The sequence below is a fragment of the Ranitomeya imitator genome, chromosome 3 (assembly GCF_032444005.1).
Source record: "Ranitomeya imitator isolate aRanImi1 chromosome 3, aRanImi1.pri, whole genome shotgun sequence".
Taxonomy (NCBI): domain Eukaryota; kingdom Metazoa; phylum Chordata; class Amphibia; order Anura; family Dendrobatidae; genus Ranitomeya; species Ranitomeya imitator.
The window spans coordinates 811,956,432-811,981,182 of NC_091284.1; the positions used below are offsets into that span (position 1 = coordinate 811,956,432).

Genomic DNA, 24,751 nt, shown 5'->3' on the forward strand with positions numbered 1-24,751 from the left:
ATGTTTCTCTTCCATTTCAGGTTGAGGTTGACGCGTCTGAGATTGGGGCAGAGGCCGTTTTGTCTCAGAGGAATTCTGATGGTTCCTTGATGAAACCGTGTGCCTTCTTTTCTCGGAAGTTTTCGCCTGCGGAACTCAATTATGATGTTGGCAATCGGGAGTTGTTGGCTATGAAGTGGGCATTTGAGGAGTGGCGACATTGGCTTGAGGGGACCAAGCACCATATTGTGGTCCTGACCGATCATAAGAATCTGATTTACCTCGAGTCTGTCAAACGGCTGAATCCTAGACAGGCTCGATGGTCCCTGTTTTTCTCCCGTTTTGATTTTGTGGTCTCGTACATTCCTGGTATTAAGAATGTTAAGGCGGATGCCCTCTCTATGAGTCTTTTTCCTGATTCCCCTGGGGTTCTTGAGCCGGTCGGCATTCTGAAGGAAGGGGTGGTCCTTTCTGCCATTTCCCCTGATTTGCGACGGGTTCTTCAGGAGTTTCAGGCTGATAAACCTGACCCCTGTCCAGTGGGGAAGCTGTTTGTTCCTGATATATGGACTAGTAAAGTGATTTCTGAGGTTTATTGTTCTGTGTTGGCTGGCCATCCTGGGATTTTTGGTACCAGAGATTTGGTTGGTAGGTCCTTTTGGTGGCCTTCTTTGTCGCGGGATGTGCGTTCTTTTGTGCAGTCCTGTGGGATTTGTGCGCGGGCTAAGCCTTGCTGTTCCTGCGCTAGTGGGTTGCTTTTGCCATTACCGGTCCCCGAGAGGCCCTGGACACATATTTCTATGGATTTTATTTCCGATCTTCCTGTTTTCCAAAAGATGTCGGTTATCTGGGTTGTCTGTGACCGATTTTCTAAGATGGTTCATTTAGTGCCTTTGCCTAAATTGCCTTCTTCTTCTGATTTGGTTCCGTTGTTTTTTCAGCATGTGGTATGTTTGCATGGTATTCCGGAGAATATTGTGTCCGACAGAGGTTCCCAGTTTGTTTCTAGGTTTTGGCGGGCCTTTTGTGCCAAGCTGGGCATTGATTTGTCTTTTTCTTCTGCATTTCATCCTCAGACAAATGGCCAGACTGAGCAAACTAATCAGACCTTGGAGACCTATTTGAGATGCTTTGTGTCTGCTGATCAGGATGATTGGGTGGCTTTTTTGCCATTGGCCGAGTTTGCCCTTAATAATCGGGCTAGTTCGGCTACTTTGGTTTCGCCTTTTTTTTTGTAATTTTGGTTTTCATCCTCGTTTTTCTTCTGGGCAGGTTGAGCCTTCTGACTGTCCTGGTGTGGATTCTGTGGTCGACAGGTTGCAGCAGATTTGGGCTCATGTGGTGGACAATTTGGTGTTGTCTCAGGAGGAGGCTCAACATTTTGCTAACCGTCGTCGGTGTGTTGGTTCCCGGCTTCGGGTTGGGGATCTGGTTTGGTTGTCTTCCCGTCATGTTCCTATGAAGGTTTCTTCCCCTAAGTTTAAGCCTCGATTTATTGGTCCTTATAGATTTCTGAGATTATTAATCCGGTGTCCTTTCGCCTGGAGCTTCCGGCCTCTTTTGCTATTCATAATGTCTTCCATAGATCTTTGTTGCGGAAATATGTGGAGCCCGTTGTTCCCTCTGTTGATCCTCCAGCCCCTGTGTTGGTCGATGGGGAGTTGGAATATGTTGTTGAGAAGATTTTGGATTCTCGTTTTTTGAGGCGGAAGCTTCAGTACCTTGTCAAATGGAAGGGTTATGGCCAGGAGGATAATTCTTGGGTTTCTGCCTCTGATGTCCATGCCGCTGATTTGGTTCGTACCTTTCATCGGGCTCATCCTGATCGGCCTGGGGGCTCTGGTGAGGGTTCGGTGACCCCTCCTCAAGGGGGGGGGTACTGTTGTGAATTCAGCTTTTGGGCTCCCTCCGGTGGTTGTAGAGGGTAATGCAGTTGTGCCTGGACTGCAGGATTGGACAGGTGTATCTGCTAATTGCAAAACTGACTGGGGTATATAGCTTTGCAGGACTCTTTAGTCCCTGCCAGTTGTCCATTGTTTTTGGAGGATTCACATCCTTTCTGGTCTCTCCTGTTTGCTGTGCTTTTCTTTGGGGATTTTCTCTGAGGCAAGATAGGTTTCCTGTTTCTGTCTTTAGGGGTAGTTAGTTCTTAGGCTGTGTCGAGGGGTCTAGGGAGTGTTAGGTACCCCCCACGGATACTTCTAGTTGCGCTGCTAGGTTCAGGGTTTGCGGTCAGTACAGGTGCCACCTTCTCCAGAGTACGTCTCATGCTGCTCCAAGGCCACCAGATCATAACAATAATGGCCCAAGCACAACCCTCCATACAGTATAATGGCACCTGCACAACCCTCCATACAGTATAATGGCCCCCGAACAACCCTCTATACAGTATAATGGCCCCCGAACAACCTTCCATACAGTATAATGGTCCCTGCAAAACCCTCCATACAGTATAATGGCCCCTGTACAACCCTCCATACAGTAGAATGACCCCCGCACAACCCTCCATACAGTATAATGGCCCCTGCGCAACCCTCCATACAGTATACTGACCGCCAAACAACCCTCTATACTGTATAATGGCCCCTGCACAATACTCCATACAGTATAATGCCACACGCACAAACTTTCATACAGTGTAATGACCCCTGCGCAACCCTCCATACAGTATAATAGCCCCCGTACAACCCTCCATACAGTATAATGGCCTCCGCACAACCCTCCATACAGTATAATGGCCCCCGCACAACCCTCCATACAGTATAATGACCCCTGCACAACCTTCCTCCATACAGTATAATGGCCCCCGTACAACCCTACATACAGTATAATGGCCCCCGTACAACCCACCATACAGTATAATGGCCCTCGCACAACCCTCCATACAGTATAATGACCCCTACACAACCCTCCTTCATACAGTATAATGGCCCCCATACAACCCTACATACAGTATAATGGCCCCCGTACAACCCTCCATACAGTATAATGGCCCTCGCACAACCCTCTATACAGTATAATGGCCCCCGCACAACCCTCCATACAGTATAATGGCCCCTGCACAACCCTCTATACAGTATAATGACCTCCGCACAACCCTCCATACAGTATAATGGCCCTGTACACCCCTCCATACAGTATAATGGCCTCCGCACATCCCTCCATACAGTATTATGACCCCCGCACAACCCTCCATACAGTATAATGACCCCGGCACGCACAACCTTCCATACAGTATAATGGCCTCTGCACAACCCTCCATACAGTATAATGGCCCCCGTACAACCCTCCATACAGTATAATGGCCCCCGCACAACTGTCCATACAGTATAATGACCCCCACAAAGCCCTCCATTCAGTATAATGGCCCCCGCACATCCTTCCATACAGTATAATGGCCCCTGCACAATCCTCCATACAATATAATGACCCCCGCACAACCCTATATACAGTATAATGACCCCGACACAACCCACCACAAAGTATAATTGTCCCCCTAGCCCTGCAAACAGTATCATGACCCCCCCACAGCTCTTCAAACAGGCGCTGACACTGGGCGCCCCCCAAATCACCATCCCCATAATGACCGTGTGGTCTGCCATTATTAGTGGTAATGATATACTGAGGAAGCAATTAGAAGCGCAATAGGGTTTTATCCGGCTTAACATCGATTCAGTAAACAAAGGTTATACTAATTTGATTAAGATATGATCACAACATTAGAAAAGCATGTAATCCCATCCACGGGTCCACAGACCAATAATTCGCGCTGCTGGAAAATGAAGGCAATTCAGATTCACATTAAGGCTATATTCACATGTGGCGTTTTTTTTCTGCAGCAAAAAGCAGGTTTTACTTGTTTTTTCTTGCTGCGTTTTTTGTGCCCTTTTGTCTGTTGTGCATGCTGATAAAGTTTAGTGCAAAAAAAAAATCTCATTCTATTTAATCAGGTTTTGGCACAAAAAAAATGCTACAAAACCTGATACCGGCGTTTTTTTGGTGCAGATTTTCAGCGTTTTTTTTCACCACCCGTTACTTTAAATGGGTGAAGAGCGCTTAAAAAAAAAGTGACATGCTCTATTGTGCAAAAAAACTAGCAAAGCATAGTTGGCATACAAAAGGCGGAAAAAAAGCGCCTAGTGTGAACATGGCCCTAAAGATTCTGTGGTTTTTATTTTATCTGCATGTTTTGAAGTAGCCTACTTCTTCCTTAGGACAAAAACCATAAAATCCAGATAACAAGATGGAGCTACATTTATACTGATGGAATTTAAAAAAAAAATTGGGGCTAAGGAGGAGGAACGTGATGCGTCAAAGCTCATCTGGACATTTTATCAGTGCAAATGGGTGAGAAGGAATAATGGCAATAAAGTATTAAAAAGAAATATCATTGCATATGATAAACTAAATAAAGATAAAAAACATTTTTCTTTTATTTACAGCCCATTGCCTTGACGGCCGACCACCGCTGCGACAGACAAGAGAACATGCGCAGTGCTTACAAGCTCCAAACTCTATTCTATCGAGCTTGTAAGCACTTGTTTTGAAGTTGGCTTGGATCGCTGCAGCGCACCGTTACCTCCTAATCCCGTCCAGCAACAGCTCAGCACTTACGAACTAGACAGCAGCGGTGGTCGGTCTCCTAGGCAACGAGCTGTAAACAAAGCTCCCCAAAAATGTTAATATCTCAAGAACGGCTGCACATTTTAATAAGGAGTAAATTGCAAAAGTGCTCGTGTTTACAAGCTCTATCCGGCCATATCCATCTGTAGAGGTGGGAACGAATCCTTAAGGGGATTGTGTCGGTGATCAGTGGTTGTTAGCGGTTCCTGAAACTTGGCTTGGTGGAAAAAATAAAGCTGGCCAGGGGCGTTTCTTCGCCGATCACACGGCAGGGCTGTTTAGATGTTTGTTAAATGGCCACTTGGGAAGACAGGAAAGACTTCGGCTAAACGCCAAGTCAGCAATGGTGCCATAAACAGCTGAAGCGCCGCACATGAGAGCAGCACTTAGCAGAGCCGATGCGGAGCTTTAACTCCCCGTATTATTACCTGAGTCCCACACAATCCTCTGTACGCTAAAATGGCCAAAACTACGAGATGAGGCCATGAACACTGAGTTCACATCTACCCGGAAATTTCCTGATAATTTCAGATAATGTGCGTTTTACAATGTTTATTATTATTTATTTTTTAATAAATTTACCCACTGTGGGTTTATCTGCGCCTCTGTCCTTGGAACGCTGTCTCTATTATACTGGGATTACTGGTGTATGTGTATGATATAGCTCTATATGTGACTGTGTGCATGGATTATACTGGGATTACTGGTGTATGTGTATGATATAGCTCCATATATGACTGTGTGCATGGATTATACTGGGATTACTGGTGTATGTGTATTATATAATTCAGACCTGGGCAAGATGTGGCCGGCAGGCCGCATCCGGCCCGCCTGATGATTTTAAACGGCCCGCCAGCTAGCTGTCACTTCTGACAGCCGCCCCCGCCACCGCTCGGCCAGACGCTTCTGAGGAGGACCGCTGGCGGCTGGAGTGGAGGCCCCGAGCTCATCCACACGCTGTCGGAACTGTATGTGCTTGCAGCGTATACAGTTTCTGGGTCAGGATGTGATTGACACAGCATCAGGAGCCATTGGCTCCCGGCTGTGTCAATCATTCTTGTGACCGGAGGCAGCATTATGCCACCGGTCACAAGAGGCTGAGCTCCGCATCGGCCCTGTACGTCACGTGCGTACGTCACTCCAGCGCCGCGCGGGATGTGCTGCCGTGAAGCAAGTTGCTGGCTGGCGGTCTCCTTCGGGTGAGGGTGAGTATCCGCGCGGTCGGGGGGAGAGGGGGTTCCTGTGTTGCTGGGGAGTGTGAGGGAGGGGGGCTACTACATGGGGCTGCCGCGGCTATCACATACTAGGGGGGGGGGGGCAAGGCAGGGGGGATTGCGATCAGTGGTGATCACCTACAAGGGATGGCTACATTAAGGGATATTACATATTGGGGGCTACATGGGAAATACTACCTACAATGGTGATATCACATACTGGGGAGGGGGACGGGGGGATTACTAGAGGCACAGAGGGGCCTGATCCCTATATGCAGGGACACAGGGGTTCTATTTTCTATATGGAGGCACAGTGGGGTGTGAGGGCACAGATGGGGCACTTTTACTATGTGATAGAGGGGTCCTAAATACTATTTTTTCCTGCATCCACACCCCCACCTGGCCCATAGTTGACAATTTCATATACAGCGATACCAGATATGTTTATTTGTTTCCATAGCTATACATGGCTGCATCCATTTTCTCCAGGCAGTGGAATCCAGTGGAAAATTTGCATTTGCAAGAACCCGTACTTTCTGTAAGTTCACTCATCTCTAATCATTGCGTAGAAATCATGTGTGGTGCCATTGAGGCGACTGTGTGTTTTCTGCACCTCCGGCTATTATTCCTGAATTAGACTCTGATCAACGTGTCTCAGCAGAGAGCATCCAGCCAGACGTACTGTGTGTTTATGAAAAGATAGCATATGACATATGTAGACTAGTGGGTAAGAATGAGTTCATTATATTAGTCCGACCCTCTAAAACCATCCCAATTTCTCATGCCGCCCCATGGGAAAATTAATTGCCCACCCCTGATATAATTCCACATATGACTGTGTGCATGGATTATACTGGGATTACTGGTGTATGTGTATTATATAACTCCACATATGACTGTGTGCATGGATTATACTGGGATTACTGGTGTATGTGTATTATATAACTCCACATATGACTGTGTGCATGGATTATACTGGGATTACTGGTGTATGTGTAGTATATAACTCCACATACAATATGACTGTGTGCATGGATTATACTGGGATTACTGGTGTATGTGTAGTCTATAACTCCACATATGACTGTGTGCATGGATTATACTGGGATTACTGGTGTATGTGTATTATATAGCTCCACATATGACTGTGTGCATGGATTATACTGGGATTACTGGTGTATGTGTAGTATATAACTCCACATATGACTGTGTGCATGGATAATACTGGGATTACTGGTGTATGTGTATTATATAACTCCACATATGACTGTGTGCATGGATTATACTGGGATTACTGGTGTATGTGTAGTATATAACTCCACATACAGTATGACTGTGTGCATGGATTATACTGGGATTACTGGTGTATGTGTAGTATATAACTCCACATATGACTGTGTGCATGGATTATACTGGGATTACTGGTGTATGTGTATTATATAGCTCCACATATGACTGTGTGCATGGATTATACTGGGATTACTGGTGTATGTGTAGTATATAACTCCACATATGACTGTGTGCATGGATAATACTGGGATTACTGGTGTATGTGTATTATATAACTCCACATATGACTGTGTGCATGGATTATACTGGGATTACTGGTGTATGTGTAGTATATAACTCCACATACAGTATGACTGTGTGCATGGATTATACTGGGATTACTGGTGTATGTGTAGTCTATAACTCCACATATGACTGTGTGCATGGATTATACTGGGATTACTAGTGTATGTGTATTATAAAGCTCCACATATGACTGTGTGCATGGATAATACTGGGATTACTGGTGTATGTGTAGTCTATAACTCCACATATGACTTTGTGCATGGATTATACTGGGATTACTGGTGTATGTGTAGTATATAACTCCACATATGACTGTGTGCATGGATAATACTGGGATTACTGGTGTATGTGTAGTCTATAACTCCACATATGACTGTGTGCATGGATTATACTGGGATTACTGGTGTATGTGTAGTATATAACTCCACATATGACTGTGTGCATGGATAATACTGGGATTACTGGTGTATGTAACATAGTTAGTAAGGCCGAAAAAAGACATTTGTCCATCCAGTTCAGCCTATATTCCATCATAATAAATACCCAGATCTACGTCCTTCTACAGAACCTAATAATTGTATGATACAATATTGTTCTGCTCCAGGAAGACATCCAGGCCTCTCTTGAACCCCTCGACTGAGTTCGCCATCACCACCTCCTCAGGCAAGCAATTCCAGATTCTCACTGCCCTAACAGTAAAGAATCCTCTTCTATGTTGGTGGAAAAACCTTCTCTCCTCCAGACGCAAAGAATGCCCCCTTGTGCCCGCCACCTTCCTTGGTATAAACAGATCCTCAGCGAGATATTTGTATTGTCCCCTTATATACTTATACATGGTTATTAGATCGCCCCTCAGTCGTCTTTTTTCTAGACTAAATAATCCTAATTTCGCTAATCTATCTGGGTATTGTAGTTCTCCCATCCCCTTTATTAATTTTGTTGCCCTCCTTTGTACTCTCTCTAGTTCCATTATATCCTTCCTGAGCACCGGTGCCCAAAACTGGACACAGTACTCCATGTGCGGTCTAACTAGGGATTTGTACAGAGGCAGTAGTATATAACTCCACATATGACTGTGTGCATGGATTATACTGGGATTACTGGTGTATGTGTAGTCTATAACTCTACATATGACTTTGTGCATGGATTATACTGGGATTACTGGTGTATGTGTAGTATATAACTCCACATATGACTGTGTGCATGGATAATACTGGGATTACTGGTGTATGTGTAGTCTATAACTCCACATATGACTGTGTGCATGGATTATACTGGGATTACTGGTGTATGTGTAGTCTATAACTCCACATATGACTGTGTGCATGGATAATACTGGGATTACTGGTGTATGTGTAGTATATAACTCCACATATGACTGTGTGCATGGATTATACTGGGATTACTGGTGTATGTGTAGTATATAACTCCACATATGACTGTGTGCATGGATTATACTGGGCTTACTGGTGTATGTGTAGTATATAACTCCACATATGACTGTGTGCATGGATTATACTGGGATTACTGGTGTATGTAATAATAATAATAATAATCTTTATTTTTATATAGCGCTAACATATTCCGCAGCGCTTTACAGTTTTGCACACATTATCATCACTGTCCCCGATGGGGCTCACAATTTAGAATCCCTATCAGTATGTCTTTGGAATGTGGGAGGAAACCGGAGTGCCCGGAGGAAACCCACGCAAACACGGAGAGAACATACAAACTCTTTGCAGATGTTGTCCTGGGTGGGATTAGAACCCAGGACCCCAGCGCTGCAAGTATGTGTAGTATATAGCTCCACATATGACTGTGTGCATGGATTATACTGGGATGATCACTTGGGAACACTGGGCGTGTCCAGTCCTGACATCGGGCGTGTCTAGATATACGCCCCGCCCATATCGCTGGATTCCCAGTAATTGTCCCGCCCACCACGCGATGTCACCACTACACAGTGGATTTCTCTGGAAAGCCCCGCCCCCAATGTCAGACGCCCCGTGTAGGCTCCGCCCTCGGGTCACGTGATGCCGCCGGGCTCTGAGGTGGAGCTGCGCCGCCATTTTCCTCCTCCGCTCCCGTTCTGTGACGCTCGGCGCCGTGCGGCGGCTCCTGGGCCGGCAGTGTCCGTGTGTGCGTGCGGGGCCGGCTCCTCTCCATGAGCAGGTGTGCGGCCGGGCTGCTCACACCGGATCCCGCGCCCCGGGCCTCTTCCCTCTGATCTGTGAGGTATAAGACGCTGCCATGTCCGGGCAGAGCATCACGGACCGCATCACGGCGGCTCAGCACAGCGTCACCGGCTCCGCCGTGTCCAAGACCGTGTGCAAGGCCACGACCCACGAGATCATGGGGCCCAAGAAGAAGCACCTGGACTGTGAGTACCGGGAACCGGCGGCCGGAGCGTGGGGGTCCCCCTGTCTGCTCAGTGAGGGGTGCGGAGTGTGGGGGTCCCCCTGTCTGCTCAGTGAGGAGTGTGGGGGTCCCCCTGTCTGGTCAGTGAGGGGTGCGGAGTGTGGGGGTCCCCCTGTCTGCTCAGTGAGGGGTGAGGAGTGTGGGGGTCCCCCTGTCTGCTCAGTGAGGGGTGAGGAGTGTGGGGGTCCCCCTGTCTGCTCAGTGAGGGGTGCGGAGTGTGGGGGTCCCCCTGTCTGGTCAGTGAGGGGTGCGGAGTATGGGGGTCCCCCTGTCTGCTCAGTGAGGGGTGCGGAGTATGGGGGTCCCCCTGTCTGGTCAGTGAGGGGTGCGGAGTATGGGGGTCCCCCTGTCTGCTCAGTGAGGGGTGCGGAGTGTGGGGGTCCCCCTGTCTGCTCAGTGAGGGGTGCGGAGTGTGGGGGTCCCCCTGTCTGCTCAGTGAGGGGTGAGGAGTGTGGGGGTCCCCCTGTCTGCTCAGTGAGGAGTGTGGGGGTCCCCCGTCTGCTCAGTGAGGGGTGAGGAGTGTGGGGGTTCCCCTGTCTGCTCAGTGAGGGGTGCGGAGTGTGGGGGTCCCCCTGTCTGCTCAGTGAGGGGTGCGGAGTGTGGGGGTCCCCCTGTCTGCTCAGTGAGGAGTGTGGGGGTCCCCCGTCTGCTCAGTGAGGGGTGAGGAGTGTGGGGGTCCCCCTGTCTGCTCAGTGAGGGGTGAGGAGTGTGGGGGTCCCCTGTCTGCTCAGTGAGGGGTGAGGAGTGTGGGGGTCCCCCTGTCTGCTCAGTGAGGAGTGTGGGGGTCCCCCGTCTGCTCAGTGAGGGGTGAGGAGTGTGGGGGTCCCCCTGTCTGCTCAGTGAGGGGTGCGGAGTGTGGGGGTCCCCCTGTCTGCTCAGTGAGGGGTGAGGAGTGTGGGGGTTCCCCTGTCTGCTCAGTGAGGGGTGAGGAGTGTGGGGGTCCCCCTGTCTGGTCAGTGAGGGGTGCGGAGTGTGGGGGTCCCCCTGTCTGCTCAGTGAGGGGTGAGGAGTGTGGGGGTCCCCCTGTCTGCTCAGTGAGGGGTGAGGAGTGTGGGGGTCCCCCTGTCTGCTCAGTGAGGGGTGCGGAGTGTGGGGGTCCCCCTGTCTGGTCAGTGAGGGGTGCGGAGTATGGGGGTCCCCCTGTCTGCTCAGTGAGGGGTGCGGAGTATGGGGGTCCCCCTGTCTGGTCAGTGAGGGGTGCGGAGTATGAGGGTCCCCCTGTCTGCTCAGTGAGGGGTGCGGAGTGTGGGGGTCCCCCTGTCTGCTCAGTGAGGGGTGCGGAGTGTGGGGGTCCCCCTGTCTGCTCAGTGAGGGGTGAGGAGTGTGGGGGTCCCCCTGTCTGCTCAGTGAGGAGTGTGGGGGTCCCCCGTCTGCTCAGTGAGGGGTGAGGAGTGTGGGGGTTCCCCTGTCTGCTCAGTGAGGGGTGCGGAGTGTGGGGGTCCCCCTGTCTGCTCAGTGAGGGGTGCGGAGTGTGGGGGTCCCCGTCTGCTCAGTGAGGAGTGTGGGGGTCCCCCGTCTGCTCAGTGAGGGGTGAGGAGTGTGGGGGTCCCCCTGTCTGCTCAGTGAGGGGTGAGGAGTGTGGGGGTCCCCTGTCTGCTCAGTGAGGGGTGAGGAGTGTGGGGGTCCCCCTGTCTGCTCAGTGAGGAGTGTGGGGGTCCCCCGTCTGCTCAGTGAGGGGTGAGGAGTGTGGGGGTCCCCCTGTCTGCTCAGTGAGGGGTGCGGAGTGTGGGGGTCCCCCTGTCTGCTCAGTGAGGGGTGAGGAGTGTGGGGGTCCCCCTGTCTGCTCAGTGAGGGGTGAGGAGTGTGGGGGTCCCCCTGTCTGCTCAGTGAGGGGTGCGGAGTGTGGGGGTCCCCCTGTCTGCTCAGTGAGGGGTGAGGAGTGTGGGGGTCCCCCTGTCTGCTCAGTGAGGGGTGAGGAGTGTGGGGGTCCCCCTGTCTGCTCAGTGAGGGGTGCGGAGTGTGGGGGTCCCCCTGTCTGCTCAGTGAGGGGTGAGGAGTGTGGGGGTCCCCCTGTCTGCTCAGTGAGGAGTGTGGGGGTCCCCCGTCTGCTCAGTGAGGGGTGAGGAGTGTGGGGGTCCCCCTGTCTGCTCAGTGAGGGGTGAGGAGTGTGGGGGTCCCCTGTCTGCTCAGTGAGGGGTGAGGAGTGTGGGGGTCCCCCTGTCTGCTCAGTGAGGAGTGTGGGGGTCCCCCGTCTGCTCAGTGAGGGGTGAGGAGTGTGGGGGTCCCCCTGTCTGCTCAGTGAGGGGTGCGGAGTGTGGGGGTCCCCCTGTCTGCTCAGTGAGGGGTGAGGAGTGTGGGGGTCCCCCTGTCTGCTCAGTGAGGGGTGAGGAGTGTGGGGGTCCCCCTGTCTGCTCAGTGAGGGGTGCGGAGTGTGGGGGTCCCCCTGTCTGCTCAGTGAGGGGTGAGGAGTGTGGGGGTCCCCCTGTCTGCTCAGTGAGGGGTGAGGAGTGTGGGGGTCCCCCTGTCTGCTCAGTGAGGGGTGAGGAGTGTGGGGGTCCCCCTGTCTGCTCAGTGAGGGGTGAGGAGTGTGGGGGTCCCCCTGTCTGCTCAGTGAGGGGTGAGGAGTGTGGGGGTCCCCCTGTCTGCTCAGTGAGGGGTGAGGAGTGTGGGGGTCCCCCTGTCTGCTCAGTGAGGAGTGTGGGGGTCCCCCGTCTGCTCAGTGAGGGGTGCGGAGTGTGGGGGTCCCCCTGTCTGCTCAGTGAGGGGTGCGGAGTGTGGGGGTCCCCCTGTCTGCTCAGTGAGGGGTGAGGAGTGTGGGGGTCCCCCTGTCTGCTCAGTGAGGGGTGAGGAGTGTGGGGGTCCCCTGTCTGCTCAGTGAGGGGGGCGGAGTGTGGGGGTCCCCTGTCTGCTCAGTGAGGGGTGAGGAGTGTGGGGGTCCCCCTGTCTGCTCAGTGAGGGGTGCGGAGTGTGGGGGTCCCCCTGTCTGCTCAGTGAGGGGTGAGGAGTGTGGGGGTCCCCCGTCTGCTCAGTGAGGGGTGCGGAGTGTGGGGGTCTCCCGTCTGCTCAGTGAGGGGTGCGGAGTGTGGGGGTCCCCCGTCTGCTCAGTGAGGGGTGCGGAGTGTGGGGGTCCCCCGTCTGCTCAGTGAGGGGTGCGGAGTGTGGGGGTCCCCCGTCTGCTCAGTGAGGGGTGCGGAGTGTGGGGGTCCCCCGTCTGCTCAGTGAGGGGTGCGGAGTGTGGGGGTCTCCCGTCTGCTCAGTGAGGAGTGTGGGGGTCCCCCGTCTGCTCAGTGAGGGGTGCGGAGTGTGGGGGTCTCCCGTCTGCTCAGTGAGGGGTGAGGAGTGTGGGGGTCCCCCGTCTGCTCAGTGAGGGGTGCGGAGTGTGGGGGTCTCCCTGTCTGCTCAGTGAGGGGTGCGGAGTGTGGGGGTCCCCCGTCTGCTCAGTGAGGGGTGCGGAGTGTGGGGGTCCCCCGTCTGCTCAGTGAGGGGTGCGGAGTGTGGGGGTCCCCCGTCTGCTCAGTGAGGGGTGCGGAGTGTGGGGGTCCCCCGTCTGCTCAGTGAGGGGTGCGGAGTGTGGGGGTCCCCCGTCTGCTCAGTGAGGGGTGCGGAGTGTGGGGGTCCCCCTGTCTGCTCAGTGAGGAGTGTGGGGGTCCCCCGTCTGCTCAGTGAGGGGTGCGGAGTGTGGGGGTCTCCCTGTCTGCTCAGTGAGGAGTGTGGGGGTCCCCTGTCTGCTCAGTGAGGGGTGAGGAGTGTGGGGGTCCCCCGTCTGCTCAGTGAGGGGTGCGGAGTGTGGGGGTCCCCCGTCTGCTCAGTGAGGGGTGCGGCGTGTGGGGGTCTCCCTGTCTGCTCAGTGAGGGGTGCGGAGTGTGGGGGTCCCCCTGTCTGCTCAGTGAGGGGTGCGGAGTGTGGGGGTCCCCCGTCTGCTCAGTGAGGGGTGCGGAGTGTGGGGGTCTCCCTGTCTGCTCAGTGACGGGTGCGGAGTGTGGGGGTCCCCCGTCTGCTCAGTGAGGGGTGCGGAGTGTGGGGGTCCCCCGTCTGCTCAGTGAGGGGTGCGGAGTGTGGGGGTCCCCCTGTCTGCTCAGTGAGGGGTGCGGAGTGTGGGGGTCCCCCTGTCTGCTCAGTTATGGGTGCGGAGTGTGGGGGTCTCCCTGTCTGCTCAGTGAGGGGTGCGGAGTGCGGGGGTCCCCCTGTCCGGTCGGTGCGGAGTGCGGGGGTCCCCCTGTCCGGTCGGTGCGGAGTGCGGGGGTCCCCCTGTCCGGTCGGTGCGGAGTGCGGGGGTCCCCCTGTCCGGTCGGTGCGGAGTGCGGGGGTCCCCCTGTCCGGTCGGTGCGGAGTGCGGGGGTCCCCCTGTCCGGTCGGTGCGGAGTGCGGGGGTCCCCCTGTCCGGTCGGTGCGGAGTGCGGGGGTCCCCCTGTCCGGTCGGTGCGGAGTGCGGGGGTCCCCCTGTCCGGTCGGTGCGGAGTGCGGGGGTCCCCCTGTCCGGTCGGTGCGGGGTGCGAGGGTCCCCCTGTCTGCTCAGTGAGGGGTGCGGAGTGTGGGGGTCCCCCTGTCTGCTCAGTGAGGAGTGTGGGGGTCCCCCGTCTGCTCAGTGAGGGGTGCGGAGTGTGGGGGTCCCCCTGTCTGCTCAGTGAGGGGTGCGGAGTGTGGGGGTCCCCCTGTCTGCTCAGTGAGGGGTGAGGAGTGTGGGGGTCCCCCTGTCTGCTCAGTGAGGGGTGAGGAGTGTGGGGGTCCCCTGTCTGCTCAGTGAGGGGGGCGGAGTGTGGGGGTCCCCTGTCTGCTCAGTGAGGGGTGAGGAGTGTGGGGGTCCCCCTGTCTGCTCAGTGAGGGGTGCGGAGTGTGGGGGTCCCCCTGTCTGCTCAGTGAGGGGTGAGGAGTGTGGGGGTCCCCCTGTCTGCTCAGTGAGGAGTGTGGGGGTCCCCCGTCTGCTCAGTGAGGGGTGCGGAGTGTGGGGGTCCCCCTGTCTGCTCAGTGAGGGGTGAGGAGTGTGGGGGTCCCCCTGTCTGCTCAGTGAGGGGTGAGGAGTGTGGGGGTCCCCTGTCTGCTCAGTGAGGGGGGCGGAGTGTGGGGGTCCCCTGTCTGCTCAGTGAGGGGTGAGGAGTGTGGGGGTCCCCCTGTCTGCTCAGTGAGGGGTGCGGAGTGTGGGGGTCCCCCTGTCTGCTCAGTGAGGGGTGCGGAGTGTGGGGGTCCCCCTGTCTGCTCAGTGAGGGGTGAGGAGTGTGGGGGTCCCCCTGTCTGCTCAGTGAGGAGTGTGGGGGTCCCCCGTCTGCTCAGTGAGGGGTGCGGAGTGTGGGGGTCCCCCTGTCTGCTCAGTGAGGGGTGCGGAGTGTGGGGGTCCCCCTGTCTGCTCAGTGAGGGGTGAGGAGTGTGGGGGTCCCCCTGTCTGCTCAGTGAGGGGTGAGGAGTGTGGGGGTCCCCTGTCTGCTCAGTGAGGGGGGCGGAGTGTGGGGGTCCCCTGTCTGCTCAGTGAGGGGTGCGGAGTGTGGGGGTCCCCCTGTCTGCTCAGTGAGGGGTGCGGAGTGTGGGGGTCCCCCTGTCTGCTCAGTGAGGGGTGAGGAGTGTGGGGGTCCCCCGTCTGCTCAGTGAGGGGTGCGGAGTGTGGGGGTCTCCCGTCTGCTCAGTGAGGGGTGCGGAGTGTGGGGGTCCCCCGTCTGCTCAGTGAGGGGTGCGGAGTGTGGGGGTCCCCCGTCTGCTCAGTGAGGGGTGCGGAGTGTGGGGGTCCCCCGTCTGCTCAGTGAGGGGTGCGGAGTGTGGGGGTCCCCCGTCTGCTCAGTGAGGGGTGCGGAGTGTGGGGGTCTCCCGTCTGCTCAGTGAGGAGTGTGGGGGTCCCCCGTCTGCTCAGTGAGGGGTGCGGAGTGTGGGGGTCTCCCGTCTGCTCAGTGAGGGGTGAGGAGTGTGGGGGTCCCCCGTCTGCTCAGTGAGGGGTGCGGAGTGTGGGGGTCTCCCTGTCTGCTCAGTGAGGGGTGCGGAGTGTGGGGGTCCCCCGTCTGCTCAGTGAGGGGTGCGGAGTGTGGGGGTCCCCCGTCTGCTCAGTGAGGGGTGCGGAGTGTGGGGGTCCCCCGTCTGCTCAGTGAGGGGTGCGGAGTGTGGGGGTCCCCCGTCTGCTCAGTGAGGGGTGCGGAGTGTGGGGGTCCCCCGTCTGCTCAGTGAGGGGTGCGGAGTGTGGGGGTCCCCCTGTCTGCTCAGTGAGGAGTGTGGGGGTCCCCCGTCTGCTCAGTGAGGGGTGCGGAGTGTGGGGGTCTCCCTGTCTGCTCAGTGAGGAGTGTGGGGGTCCCCTGTCTGCTCAGTGAGGGGTGAGGAGTGTGGGGGTCCCCCGTCTGCTCAGTGAGGGGTGCGGAGTGTGGGGGTCCCCCGTCTGCTCAGTGAGGGGTGCGGCGTGTGGGGGTCTCCCTGTCTGCTCAGTGAGGGGTGCGGAGTGTGGGGGTCCCCCTGTCTGCTCAGTGAGGGGTGCGGAGTGTGGGGGTCCCCCGTCTGCTCAGTGAGGGGTGCGGAGTGTGGGGGTCTCCCTGTCTGCTCAGTGACGGGTGCGGAGTGTGGGGGTCCCCCGTCTGCTCAGTGAGGGGTGCGGAGTGTGGGGGTCCCCCGTCTGCTCAGTGAGGGGTGCGGAGTGTGGGGGTCTCCCTGTCTGCTCAGTGAGGGGTGCGGAGTGTGGGGGTCCCCCTGTCTGCTCAGTGAGGGGTGCGGAGTGTGGGGGTCCCCCTGTCTGCTCAGTGAGGGGTGCGGAGTGTGGGGGTCCCCCTGTCTGCTCAGTGAGGGGTGCGGAGTGTGGGGGTCCCCCTGTCCGGTCAGTTAGGGGTGCGGAGTGTGGGGGTCCCCCTGTCTGCTCAGTTATGGGTGCGGAGTGTGGGGGTCTCCCTGTCTGCTCAGTGAGGGGTGCGGAGTGCGGGGGTCCCCCTGTCCGGTCGGTGCGGAGTGCGGGGGTCCCCCTGTCCGGTCGGTGCGGAGTGCGGGGGTCCCCCTGTCCGGTCGGTGCGGAGTGCGGGGGTCCCCCTGTCCGGTCGGTGCGGAGTGCGGGGGTCCCCCTGTCCGGTCGGTGCGGAGTGCGGGGGTCCCCCTGTCCGGTCGGTGCGGAGTGCGGGGGTCCCCCTGTCCGGTCGGTGCGGAGTGCGGGGGTCCCCCTGTCCGGTCGGTGCGGAGTGCGGGGGTCCCCCTGTCCGGTCGGTGCGGAGTGCGGGGGTCCCCCTGTCCGGTCGGTGCGGAGTGCGGGGGTCCCCCTGTCCGGTCGGTGCGGAGTGCGGGGGTCCCCCTGTCCGGTCGGTGCGGAGTGCGGGGGTCCCCCTGTCCGGTCGGTGCGGAGTGCGGGGGTCCCCCTGTCCGGTCGGTGCGGAGTGCGGGGGTCCCCCTGTCCGGTCGGTGCGGAGTGCGGGGGTCCCCCTGTCCGGTCGGTGCGGAGTGCGGGGGTCCTCCTGTCCGGTCGGTGCGGAGTGCGGGGGTCCCCCTGTCCGGTCGGTGCGGAGTGCGGGGGTCCCCCTGTCCGGTCGGTGCGGAGTGCGGGGGTCCCCCTGTCCGGTCGGTGCGGAGTGCGGGGGTCCCCCTGTCCGGTCGGTGCGGAGTGCGGGGGTCCCCCTGTCCGGTCGGTGCGGAGTGCGGGGGTCCCCCTGTCCGGTCGGTGCGGAGTGCGGGGGTCCCCCTGTCCGGTCGGTGCGGAGTGCGGGGGTCCCCCTGTCCGGTCGGTGCGGGGTGCGAGGGTCCCCCTGTCTGCTCAGTGAGGGGTGCGGAGTGCGGGGGTCCCCCTGTCTGCTCAGTGAGGGGTGCGGAGTGCGGGGGTCCCCCTGTCTGCTCAGTGAGGGGTGCGGAGTGTGGGGGTCCCCCTGTCTGCTCAGTGAGGGGTGCGGAGTGTGGGGGTCCCCTTGTCTGCTCAGTGAGGGGTGCGGAGTGTGGGGGTCCCCCTGTCTGCTCAGTGAGGGGTGCGGAGTGTGGGGGTCCCCCTGTCTGCTCAGTGAGGGGTGCGGAGTGTGGGGGTCCCCCTGTCTGGTCAGTGAGGGGTGCGGAGTGTGGGGGTCCCCCTGTCTGGTCAGTGAGGGGTGCGGAGTGTGGGGGTCCCCCTGTCTGGTCAGTGAGGGGTGCGGAGTGTGGGGGTCCCCCTGTCTGGTGAGTGTGGGGGTCCCCCTGTCTGGTCAGTGAGGGGTGCGGAGTGCGGGGGTCCCCCTGTCTGGTCAGTGAGGGGTGCGGAGTGTGGTGGTCCCCCTGTCTGCTCAGTGTGGGGTGCGGAGTATGGGGGTCCCCTTGTCTGCTCAGTGCGGAGTGTGGTGGTCCCCCTGTCTGGTCAGTGAGGGGTGCGGAGTGTGGTGGTCCCCCTGTCTGGTCAGTGAGGGGTGCGGAGTGTGGTGGTCCCCCTGTCTGGTCAGTGAGGGGTGCGGAGTGTGGTGGTCCCCCTGTCTGGTCAGTGAGGAGTGTGGGGGTCCCCCTGTCCTTGCAGTGAGGGGTGCGGAGTGTGGGGGTCCCCCTGTCCTTGCAGTGAGGGGTGCGGAGTGTGGGGGTCCCCCTGTCCTTGCAGTGAGGGGTGCGGAGTGTGGGGGTCCCCCTGTCCTTGCAGTGAGGGGTGCGGAGTGTGGGGGTCCCCCTGTCCTTGCAGTGAGGGGTGCGGAGTGTGGGGGTCCCCCTGTCCTTGCAGTGAGGGGTGCGGAGTGTGGGGGTCCCCCTGTCCTTGCAGTGAGGGGTGCGGAGTGTGGGGGTCCCCCTGTCCTTGCAGTGAGGGGTGTGGAGTGTGGGGGTCCCCCTGTGTGGTCAGTGAGGGGTGCAGAGTACTGTGTTTGGGGGGTTTCTCCTTATTTAGAATGGCTACATGCTCTTCTAATGTTGGGTCTGGGGTAGTTGTCAGTAATCCCATTTCTGCAGTTTTTTCATTCTTCCTGGAGGGGCGCTGTGCTGTGCGGCTCCTGCTGATCGCTGAGACCCTTGTCCGGTCAGTGCGGAGTGCGGGGGTCCCCCTGTCCGGTCGGTGCGGAGTGCGGGGGTCCCCCTGTCCGGTCGGTGCGGAGTGCGGGGGTCCCCCTGTCCGGTCGGTGCGGAGTGCGGGGGTCCCCCTGTCCGGTCGGTGCGGAGTGCGGGGGTCCCCCTGTCCGGTCGGTGCGGAGTGCGGGGGTCCCCCTGTCCGGTCGGTGCGGAGTGCGGGGGTCCCCCTGTCCGGTCGGTGCGGGGTGCGGGGGTCCCCCTGTCCGGTCGGTGCGGGGTGCGGGGGTCCCCCTGTCCGGTCGGTGCGGGGGTCCCCCTGTCCGGTCGGTGCGGGGGTCCCCCTGTCCGGTCGGTGCGGGGGTCCCCCTGTCCGGTCGGTGCGGGGGTCCCCCTGTCCGGTCGGTGCGGGGGTCCCCCTGTCCGGTCGGTGCGGGGGTCCCCCTGTCCGGTCGGTGCGGGGGTCCCCCTGTCCGGTCGGTGCGGGGGTCCCCCTGTCCGGTCGGTGCGGGGGTCCCCCTGTCCGGTCGGTGCGGGGGTCCCCCTGTCCGGTCGGTGCGGGGGTCCCCCTGTCCGGTCGGTGCGGGGGTCCCCCTGTCCGGTCGGTGCGGGGGTCCCCCTGTCCGGTCGGTGCGGGGGTCCCCCTGTCCGGTCGGTGCGGGGGTCCCCCTGTCCGGTCGGTGCGGGGGTCCCCCTGTCCGGTCGGTGCGGGGGTCCCCCTGTCCGGTCGGTGCGGGGGTCCCCCTGTCCGGTCGGTGCGGGGGTCCCCCTGTCCGGTCGGTGCGGGGGTCCCCCTGTCCGGTCGGTGCGGGGGTCCCCCTGTCCGGTCGGTGCGGGGGTCCCCCTGTCCGGTCGGTGCGGGGGTCCCCCTGTCCGGTCGGTGCGGGGGTCCCCCTGTCCGGTCGGTGCGGGGGTCCCCCTGTCCGGTCGGTGCGGGGGTCCCCCTGTCCGGTCGGTGCGGGGTCCCCCTGTCCGGTCGGTGCGGGGGTCCCCCTGTCCGGTCGGTGCGGGGGTCCCCCTGTCCGGTCGGTGCGGGGGTCCCCCTGTCCGGTCGGTGCGGGGGTCCCCCTGTCCGGTCGGTGCGGGGGTCCCCCTGTCCGGTCGGTGCGGGGGTCCCCCTGTCCGGTCGGTGCGGGGGTCCCCCTGTCCGGTCGGTGCGGGGGTCCCCCTGTCCGGTCGGTGCGGGGGTCCCCCTGTCCGGTCGGTGCGGGGGTCCCCCTGTCCGGTCGGTGCGGGGGTCCCCCTGTCCGGTCGGTGCGGGGGTCCCCCTGTCCGGTCGGTGCGGGGGTCCCCCTGTCCGGTCGGTGCGGAGTGTGGGGGTCCCCCCTGTCCTTGCAGTGAGGTGTGCAGAGTACTGTGTTTGGGGGGTTTCTCCTTATTTAGAATGGCTACATGCTCTTCTAATGTTGGGTCTGGGGTAGTTGTCAGTAATCCCATTTCTGCAGTTTCTTCGTTCTTCCTGGAGGGGCGCTGTGCTGTGCGGCTCCTGCTGGTCGCTGAGACCCTTGTACATTATAGTTTCTGATGATCTACAATGTGTTGTGTCCTCGTCTCCCAGGGGCAGGATCTCTGCTTGCTGTTATGTAATAAGAATGATGACTTCCTCATGATCTGCCGGACACACGGCAGCTCTGCTCGCTACAGTCCTGTCGTTAGAGCCGTGTATCCACCACACGGCCCGGCCGGCAGCCACGGCTGGTGCATTACATGGATCCCATAGGCCGGCGTTTGATAAGCCAGTGTGAAAGAGAAGCCACTGGAAAGAAGGGGACTTGTGTCCCTCGTCTTCCTCTTGTAGTTAATGGGACTGTTCCTGTTTAGGGTCAGTACTTGTAATCCATCTCTCAGCTGAGGTTTCGTTACAAATGTTTCCATCCTCAGCAGTCAGATCTCCCTCCTCTCCTGACAGTCTGATACAATGTGTCTGATGCTTTACAATTTCTTTACACTCATTCAGTAAAGTCTGTTATATGGACATCAAGGACATTTGGAAATAAAAGTCTGAGTCTTCATGTAGTATTGTTTTAAAAAAAAAAAAAATGTTTAACTCTCTAATGACCTGTGGTGAGTCACTGGTCATCGCTCAGGATCTGAGCCCACCCCGTACAGAGCGGGTGCCAACTATGGCATTTAGCCAGCACCTGCCTCTATCCTAAGCATAGGCCATCAATGCTAATTTTCAGGGCATTCCCTTTAACCAATCGCGTTGCCAGATAATTTTTAGCACACAATTGAACGACATAAGCTGACACCCCCCCCCCCCAAAAAAAAATAAAGTCACTTTTTTACCATTTCACCACACTTGTAATTATTTTTTATTCCCCCCCCCCCCCTTTTCATTTTGTTGTTTGGTAAAGTGAATGGTATCATTCAAAAACTGCAACTCGCCCCCCCCAAGATATAAGACCTCATCCAGCGACGTAAATGAGAAAAGAGCAGGAAAGAACGGAAGCGCAAATATGAAAAATGGCCGTGTCTTCAACCCTTTTCCCCCGCTGCCAGTTTTTGTTTTCGTGCTTTTATTTTCCTCCTTTTTCTTCTAAGGCCAAAACAGTTTGATTTTTACGTCAACATCACCATTTGTTTTCTGTTGGGCAAGTTCTAGTTTGTTTTTTTTTTTTTCTTCCTTCTTTACGACATTTACTGATTAGATTTATTGATATTATATTTTGATAGCTCAGACTTTTATGAATGCGGCAATACCAAATATAAATGATATTTTTTTTTTTAATTACTTATTTTTTTTTTTTTTTAATGGGAGGAAAAATAGGATGGGATTAAAATATTTTTAAAACATTTTGGTTTTTTTCCCGTATCCTTAGGTAATAGCATTATTGCATTCTATAGTGAAAATCCCAGTCTCCTTTTTGAAGCTCTGCATATAGCTGAGCAGCATAGGACATGACATAGGATCATCATCAGCAGGGTCCTGACCGTCATAGCCCATCAGTGGTGGGATATGCGCACACCGTCAGATTGACGGCGGTGTTAAATGGGTTAACAGCTGAGTTAGATATTGCTCTAAGGGGTTAAAAGGATTGTAGAAGATTTAGAAAAACTACACTTTTTTTTTTTTTTTTTTGTGCACATGGTTAGGGGCTAAGCAGGATAGTGTCATGGAGTGCTATATGAATCCTATATTATAGTAGTCCCCAACCTGCTGAGAGTTGTAGTTCTGCAGTCCTGTATGCGGCTTTGCTGCCCCCGTGGATCTCTATAGTTGCGTATTTATGTACACCCCCGGCTTGAGCTGGATCCTGCTTTTTCCTATCACGCTGCATTTGCTTTCTTCCTCCGCCGACTGCGCATCATTCAGCACAAACCCAATTTATTTTTTGCCCTTATTAAACGTAATTGTCCTGTAAGAAATGATTTCCGAGCGTTTCTTCATAATCGTGTGTTTGGACAACGCATGGATCTGTTACCAGAAGCCATTAGATTTATTAAGCTTTTCTCCAAATACTCATTTGTCTTTTCATGTAGTTTGCCATTTAAAGAAAAATCTTCCAGGCAGAACCCCAACGCTTGAGTTTGTCTTTGTGCGCACGGCAGAGGGATACGTGGGCACGATATGGGCCCATAAATTGTGATGGGGCTGGATAACGACTCCGCGAACTGTGCCGCTTGTATAGACTTTTAATTCAGGAGTGTGATTGCGGCCTCACCCCTGCCGTCCTCAGCTTGCCCCCGTGACCTGGACTAAAGGCCCCCACACATGTTAGCCAGCATGCATGTGTCAGGAGGCAAGTACCGCACCCGTGAACTCTAGATCAGGACTTGTCAAACTTTCTACACTGGGGAAAAAAAAAAAAATCTACCATGTATAGTCTATACTGCCTCAATCTAGTGCACGCCATCTATCCCTACGGCCTCATATACCACAGTGCAGTACAGCATGCCTCCAAAGCTCCAAAAATCTTACTGCTTTTGGGAATCTAAACTTAACCCTGCTGTTGTCTTCGGTCTGGGGAGACCGATTTTGAACTTTGGTATTTTTTGGGGTGTTCACAAGATGCGGTTCTGAAACTTGTGGTTGATTGACTTAAATGAGGATGGGTTGGTCGGCCACGGGTTTCAGAGCCACATCTTGAATATTTTAAAGAATATTGAAGTTCAAGGTCGGTCGTTTTTGACCGAAGACAACAGCATGGTTAAAGAATGTCTTTAATTCTTTGAGGAGCGCATTCGTGGCCCGGACTCCATTCATTGTCAATGGGACTGCCGGAGAAAGGGGAAAAATGGGATTCCAATATTCAGTGAATGGAGCAGAGGCCGGGGACATACCCAACTTCACACCGTACAAGATGTTCCAGAGCAGCAATTTCTTGATCTATGAGGATCGGACACCGGCAAGCTGCAAGTTCTCCCCTATCCTGTAGATTTTTATTATATCAAGTAGTTGACTGCTCCTTATTTATAGACCTTATACGAGGTGTCTATCGGTGTTTTATCCTGGGGTGGAACAGCCCGCACCTTAGAGTGCAGTCAGCACATTGTGAGCCTCCGATACGTGCCGTTCCCATGATATCAGCTCTGCGCCCGTGACGCCATCACCCGCATTGATCTGTGCTTGCCTCGTGAGCCGGGCGTCTCATTTACCTTTCACATGCAGATCAATGTCCCCAGCAGCCGTGTGCGCGGTGTGGACATTGCTCGGATCATGTGTGTTTGCTCTCTTATTGCTAGAGCAGCAGCTAAAGTATCATGTGCACCTTCCCACCTGGAGGAAAACAGGGGTAAAAAATGGCACGGAGCCCAAATACCACGGCTCCATACACTGTGATGGATGCTTTTTTTAATATTGTATCAGCTTCTATTGAAATGAATGGGATCTGAGCTGTCGGCTTTGTTTATCAGGCCATTGCAGGACTGATAACAGCATATTGGTGGGGATGTTGGATACCGGACAATATATACAGCGCAGCACGGTGTCCTGCGCTGTATATATCCTGCAGGTAGCAAGTTACATAACACATGAAGGATAGCCACCACTTGTGTAACGTCACACCCCTCTTATAGTACCGCCGGGATGGGGGGCCGCCTGCTCCTCGCTGCAGCCGGCCCTCCAGGCTTGGATCCATACAGCTTTCCTTAGTTGCTCACGGCTATGTGAGTATTTCCCCCCAAGCAGATGGTTTTAAGCCGTTCTTGTAGGATTCTTGGCAGCGGCCGCTTCCGCTGAAGAAGACTTTGGCTGCTCTTTGGCAACATCGCATGTGTTTACTGAAATAAGTGGGAAAAGGAGCAAAATTGAAGATGGGAGCAGATGAAAGTGCCGGATGTAGAGCCGTGATTGTCGGCCCTTCTAGTCAAAAAAAAAAAAAAAGTGTCACCCGAGATACCCCAAATTACATCAGGGGTCGGCTGGCAGCATAATGCTCTCCAATGGCATCATGAGAGGGTAAAATAATGCCAAATAATTGAATCCAACCCGGAAAAAGACCAGCACAAGAAAATGGTTGTCAATGCGAGGGTTTATAAATCTAAGGGTTTATCATGTCACAACACATTGATGACCCATGCTTTAGGATATGTCATCATTATTAGATCTGCCGGGGGTCCGAGACCCAGCGCTGCCAGTAATCAGCGTTACAAAGCGCAGCTCCTTACAATGTGTAGTTGCTGCTGCCAGGTTTCGCAGAACACCTACAATTTAAAGATAACCTGTGGAAGCCAATCACAGCTGATCGGTGAAGCCCGGACCCTCCGCTATATCACACTGAGGAGATTGTGTCTTTTTACTCCACTTTGTTCCTTTTAGAAGGCAGGGTTGGATGTTTGCAGAGTCCCCGTGACCCATCTGTATGGTGTGCTGCGGCACCCGGTTCCTTCATCGCAGGGCATTCGTTACTTCGTATCGGGAAGCTGTGACATCCTATGTGGTTCCCCTGACCAGGCTGCATCTCAGCACTGACCCTGCTTCTTACACATTTTGTTTTTTTTTTTTTTTTCACACCGAGATGCCACTGCTTTTTATTTGTGTTCAGTCTGTTGAGGAATCTCTCCAGGTAGATGCATCTTGTAATGATGAAGCTGGAGAATGGTTTGTGTCTGCCTGATCCTGGGGAGCCGTGGTGGGGGTAGAGTTCGGGGCCTTTCCACGAGCTGTCTGTAAT

At 56.1% G+C, this 24,751-nt stretch overlaps 1 protein-coding gene across 9 annotated transcripts in view; it reads left to right on the forward strand.

Annotated features, from left to right (window-relative positions):
- The first annotated feature begins 9,408 nt into the window (after window positions 1-9,408).
- The window catches only part of PICALM (phosphatidylinositol binding clathrin assembly protein), an 81,052-nt gene continuing 65,709 nt past the window's right edge, over window positions 9,409-24,751 (forward strand). For 7 of the 9 annotated variants that reach the window (XM_069759288.1, XM_069759287.1, XM_069759284.1 and 4 more), the window contains exon 1: window positions 9,424-9,771. In XM_069759288.1, the coding sequence (XP_069615389.1) occupies window positions 9,642-9,771 (130 nt within the window). In that variant the 5' untranslated portion in view covers window positions 9,424-9,641. Of the gene's footprint in view, window positions 9,772-24,751 lie in introns of all 9 variants that reach the window. The other 2 variants (XM_069759286.1, XM_069759289.1) reach the window with 1 other exon arrangement.